This window comes from Monoraphidium neglectum (assembly GCF_000611645.1).
Source record: "Monoraphidium neglectum strain SAG 48.87 unplaced genomic scaffold scaffold00534, whole genome shotgun sequence".
NCBI lineage: Eukaryota > Viridiplantae > Chlorophyta > Chlorophyceae > Sphaeropleales > Selenastraceae > Monoraphidium > Monoraphidium neglectum.
Genome location: NW_014013094.1, coordinates 7,485 through 12,737, shown reverse-complemented (window position 1 = coordinate 12,737; position 5,253 = coordinate 7,485). Strand labels below are relative to the sequence as shown.

The window sequence follows — 5,253 nt, the reverse complement described above, 5'->3', positions numbered from 1 at the left end:
ACCATCAGCTTGCCGGTGCTGGTCTGGAGGGTCGAGAGGTGGGGGGGTTTGGCAGGGGTCGATTGTTCGTTACCCACATGCGTGTGGGTCTAGAATCCGTCAGCTGCCACAGGCGCGCCGAAGCAGGGACCATAACAACTTCTCGCAAGAGAGCTTCACTGACCACACCCTGGCTGACCACGTTGGCGTTTGACGGTCAAGTGACAATGGTGGTTCAGCGCACTGCAATCTCAGCGACAACCGAAGACCGCGCCACCCAGGGGCCGCGTATGATTCTACGGCTGCGCACACTGCCATGCGGATGACGCAGGGCGCCAATGTGCTTTCATGTGCGACATGTAAAGCAGATCAAAACTCAGGTTGACTGCAGGCTAGCGCAGGCTCGCACGCTGCAGCAGCCAGACTGCACACCTTCTGGAACAGAGTCTCCTCGAACAGGATGGCGCCGGAGATGTACTGGCCCAGGCCGGGAGTGGTAACCAGCAGCTCGCGGTAGGCACGGCGAGAGTCCTCGGTGTTCTCGAGGCCGATCGACTGCAGACGCTTGCCGCAGGTGGCGTTGGACTCATCCATGGCCAGGATGCCGCGGCCCTTGGAGGCGACCTTGCCCTGTGAGGGTGAGGCAACGACGGGTGCAGGTGCTCAGTGCCAATGGGCAGCGCTTGCGCCGCGCAAGTAGAGCGCCTCTGCTGGGAGCGGATGGCTTGATGGGTTATTTGCATACAGAGATGCGCATCGCGCATTGCTGAGGGGGTCAATTGCGCCCCAGGGCTGTGGAAGCCCTGCTTGCACTCGGGGCGATCTCTCCACTGTTCGTGGCGCCCTTCTCCCGCTGCTGCCCCCACGCATGGCGAAACGCCACACAACTGGCCAACAAGACTGCAAGTGGACTCACGGCGGTCTGAACCAGCTCATCGGCGTACTTCAGGGCCTTCACAGACACGGTGCGAGACCGGCCCGCGGCCTTGCAGGCAAGGGTCTGCTTCATGGAAAGCGCCATTTTGCACGGTAAATGCTGCTGGATCGACGCGGGAAAGGTATGCAATGTGACAGGCGCACCGGATTTGGGGCCTGCACGACCAGCGTCTGCACCTGACCGGCCGACTTCGAGGCGGATGACATGCGCATACGCATAACAGGGGTGCAAGTCTGAGAACGGGCGGCAAAGGAAGCTGACGCAGCAGCTCAGCAGGATGACTGCTCAGTGCTGCTGCGGCTGGCACCCAGCAGTCCAGCCATGGATGCCTACCTGTGCGACACACCAGCAGACCAGGCTGCACCCCGATGCTTAGAAAGCCGCTATTGCTGCATTGATGCCGCGATGCGAATGAGCCTTTGTTTCAAGCGACACTCTTCACAGAGCAAGCTATTCTGCCGCTCTTCATTAGATCATCACCCATTGTGTTACATCAACCACGCACTGTGTTGACTAGTACGATGTCCCTCAGCTGCTGGGCCCTGCGCCGCCGCCCGTCGCACCGCCGCCACCGCCCCTCTTGGCAGCCTCCGCTGCAGCCTTGTCTGCCTCCACCTCCGCCACCAAGGCGTCCAGCTCTTCATCCCCCAGCAGCCGCAGCCCAGTATCACGCTCCATGACGGCGATCTCTATGTTCTTGCTGCCGGCCTCCACAGTCTCGCTCAGCGCGCGGATGGCGAGCTTGATGGTGTCGCGCCCGCTGGTCTCCGTGTAGTGCTTCTCGAGGAATTCGCGAATCTGGGGAGTTGAGGGGAGTCGAGGGGAGGGGTACAAAAGTGGTGGACAGAGAACGGGTAGGGGAAGCTGAGGAGCGACATGGTGGGGCTCCCAGGTCAAAGCATGGTCTGCCAGGGGAAATATGCGCAAGGCGCCTGTCCCCGCTGCTGGTGAACAAGCATGGACAAACAGGCCACTGGTCCCTTCTAGAGCCCTGCAGTTCGGATGCACTCATGCAGCATGAGCAGACCAGCCGCCTCTCGCGCTGATAGCACCAGTCGCCAGCGCTGCGGCACAGCCCTGCAACCCCTCACCCTCAGCACGCTGCTGCATGCTTCGACCCTTTAACTTCCTCGGTCCCCAGCCAGCACGGCTGCCCGGCTGGCCCTAGGACGACCATCCCTGCTCACCGTCTTGGAGTTGCGACCGATCGCATTGGCTTTCCAGGCGCTGTAGGTGCCGCTGGGGTCGGTCTGGTACAACGCCGGCGCGCCAAGCGGGTCGAAGCCAACGATGAGGGTGGATATGCCAAAGGGCCGCACGCCCCCCGACTGCGTGTAGCGCTGCTGCACCCCCGCGATGTACTTGGTGAGGTAGTCTATGCTGATAGGCTCGTCCAGGGTCAGACGGTACGACTGCGCCTCAATCCGCGCGCGGTTGACCAACACGCGCGCATCGGCTGTGAGCCCAGCAAACGCGAGGCAGATGTGGTCGTCCACACGCACGATCTTGCGCACGGTGCGTGCGTCCTGCAGACGCGCTGTCGACTTTTTCTCCACACCTGTTGGTGCGTGGGCAAGGGAAGCACGCAGGTTGCTGCATGCCCCTAATTGAAATCGTGCACCTCAAAGCAGATCCCAAAATCCAATCTGCTGGCATGCACAGTGCACAGCACCTTCTGCCAAATGCTTCCGTCAAACGTCGAGCTGATCGCCACACACCCACGAAGACAGGTGGAGGCGAAAAGCTCGACCGTTGCTGCATGGAGGTGCGCAATCCTTTGTGAACTCGCGATGCCTCATGGCTGCACCTTGCCCAAGCAATGTGGAAGCCACCTTGCACGGCTCAGTGCCCTGAGATACTGCCACCTCATATCCGCCACTTGCCGCACCCAGCACGTATCGGGCCCCCTGCATGCACTGCGCACCTAGAACAACTGTGTCGCCGCCGCGCACGCCCACTGCCAGTGCGCCCTTGCGAACGGCCTCCAGGGCGTACTCCACTTGGAACCTGCGGTGTCAGGGATCACAATACGAGTCAGGGACGCGCCGTGGGCTTGTACCCAGCGATCTCAGGCCCTCTGCTGGGCACCCACAGGTGTCCGTCTGGACTAAAGACCGTGATAGCACGGTCATAGCGTGCACTCATAGCTTCTGCTGCTGATGATGATGCTGCTTCCGCTGCTCTGGAGGGATGACGGGAGACAGATCTCGTGCGCGCTCCTCGTTCTCAAAGCGCGTCAACACAGCCGGATAAAATTTGAGATTTGCGGGATGATAGGCGATCCTTGTCGCTCGCCTGAAGCCGCGGAGTTTGCATGCACACAGCTTGGAAGCGGCGCGGGTGCACTGGAGGAGTTGGTGGTAGCACAGCCCACTGATGCAGCCCTGGCAGGGCATGAGAGCGCTGTGCAGGCATAATGGCCGAGAGTCACAGCATGCAGGCAACTTGTTGACGGCTTCCAGGGTTGCGTTGTGCGAGCGGGCCGGCGCAGCCGGGAGCAGGTTGTTCCCGTGCGGTTGTCATGCAGGCGCACCAGCTTTGCCTCATGTAGTTGCGCCGCGTGCTTGCTGGTGGTGGTCAAAGTAATGCGCATTAGAAGGCATACATCAAAGGCATTGTGAGCATGTCAAGCGGCCGGTTGCGCGGGTGGGCCGACACAGCCGCGCCACAACGCGAGACGCACCTATACATACTATGGGCTGAAGCCAGCCACCTTCACGTCTATGCATGAGGCCATTTTCGCTGGCCGACGGGGCCGTTGCGCAAGCCGTGCACGCCTGACAGTGTCGTACCGTCTCGCGAAGCGTGCTTGCCGAGCGCAACAGACGTTGCATCGCGCTGACATGCATTCCCCTGCGGCGCCTGTGTGGCAGCGCGAATGGTCAGGTGACCATGCGTTGCTGCACAGTGGGACCGCAACATCGCTGGTGTTGGCCCGGGCGCTACAGCAGCACTTGGGGCGCGGCGCCCGGTTGGGTCGCCCATAGGCCCCAGGCCATGAGTCATGCTGCGATCTTGGTTGACTGGCCAAAGTCTCAACTGGCAACAAGCATTGATTAGCAGCCGAGCCTGCTTTGCGCCGCACATGTGCCTGCGTGTGTTTCATGCTGCCCAAGGCACAACACCGACCAAAGCACTTTCAAGTATGCTATTCCATACCGAGGGGCGCTTCGTCCGGCCCGCAAGAAAAGTGCCATGCAGCCCTGGACTCTTGCACTGGGCGGCGGCAGCGTGGCGTCGGGGCAGGGCCACTCGGCTATCATTCCAAGCAACACTACCCTCTCGCACGGCCCTCGCTTCTGGTGCATACCGCAGACCGCTGCTGCTGCTGCTGCTGCTGCTAGCGTGCTTGCCGCTGCCTCTGGCGCTGGAACCCTGCCCATGCTCGCACGGAATCCTGCCACGCTTGCTGCTTACACAAGTAGTTTGCTGTCTATGGAAGTTTGGAGCCTGGCTTTGCAGACTTGCAAGACTTGCAGTCACGAAATCATAAGGTGTCTAACGCATCGTTAGTGTACCCTGGTAGATGCCCGAACAAGTACTGCACAAGTACAGCAGACGGCGGGGCACCGCAGAACACAAGCAACAATCACTAATCAAGCGTAGCAAATGCCGGCCGCGGTTGACAAGCATACATCCCCGCCCCAACCAGGGGTCAGACGTGCGCCACTGCATCCGCGCGACCTCCCCCGTCGCCTCCCTCACTTTTTCAGCGCAGTGGCCGCCGCAATCTGGTCGCCGCGCCCGACAGCGCCGGCCGCGCGTCGGGCGCACTCGCATGCATGGCCGGCCCTGCCACTCCGACCGCAAACCCCTCGACGCCGCCGCCGCTCCAGCTCGCGCGGTCGCGGCAGAGCCGACCCAAGGCAAGCCGTGCGACGTGCCCCCGTTGCGGCGACGCCGCGCGGGCCCAGATCAGAGCTAGCCCGCCGGGCCAGCGGAGGCAGCGGGTCCGCCCTGGCCGGCGTCGCCCGCATCGCCCGCGACGCAGCTCGCCTCGCTGCTGCCGCGCTGGTCGCACAGCTGCTGCAGCCGCTGCTGCTGCTCCTCGTGGTGGTGCCGGATCTGCGCCCACTGCGGTGAAGCAACAAAGCGATCATGTTGACGCTGCAGCGCCGCAACCACGGGTGGTAGAGGGGCGGGGTCGTGGTGCCAGGCAAGGGCCTCCACGGCTGGCAGTTGGTATGGCCCTGGCGGCCCCATGCCTGGAACAAGCCGGTCTGAGTCGTCGTACGAGCCAGCAGATCCCGCATCATTCCTGAAGGCCGCGACCAGCTCGCTCATTACGGCTAGGTCCCTGGGCGTGGGCGCGGGCGAGGAGCCGCCGGCGGGAGCGG

The 5,253-nt window shown here is 62.5% G+C and overlaps 3 protein-coding genes across 3 annotated transcripts in view; all 3 read right to left on the bottom strand.

Moving 5' to 3' along the window:
- The window catches only part of MNEG_4011 (fructose-bisphosphate aldolase, class I), a gene marked incomplete at both ends in the record, with an annotated part of 2,365 nt that extends 1,365 nt beyond the window's left edge, over window positions 1-1,000 (bottom strand). Inside the window, 2 exons of the mRNA XM_014047514.1 lie at window positions 412-609; window positions 896-1,000. Of these exons, the coding sequence (XP_013902968.1) occupies window positions 412-609; window positions 896-1,000 (303 nt within the window). The remainder of the gene's footprint in view (window positions 1-411; window positions 610-895) is intronic.
- Window positions 1,001-1,444: 444 nt separating this feature from the next.
- MNEG_4010 (20S proteasome subunit alpha 4) lies at window positions 1,445-3,331 on the bottom strand (the record flags this gene model as incomplete). The annotated part of the gene is made up of 4 exons (XM_014047513.1): window positions 1,445-1,714; window positions 2,104-2,474; window positions 2,841-2,923; window positions 3,291-3,331. 4 exons carry the CDS (start codon window positions 3,329-3,331, stop codon window positions 1,445-1,447), a joined length of 765 nt encoding a protein of 254 aa, XP_013902967.1.
- A 1,506-nt stretch (window positions 3,332-4,837) lies between these two features.
- Window positions 4,838-5,200, bottom strand: MNEG_4009 (hypothetical protein; the record flags this gene model as incomplete). Its single annotated transcript, XM_014047512.1, has 1 exon — window positions 4,838-5,200. The coding sequence occupies one exon, from the start codon at window positions 5,198-5,200 to the stop codon at window positions 4,838-4,840; it is 363 nt and encodes a 120-aa protein (XP_013902966.1).
- Window positions 5,201-5,253: the final 53 nt, after the last annotated feature.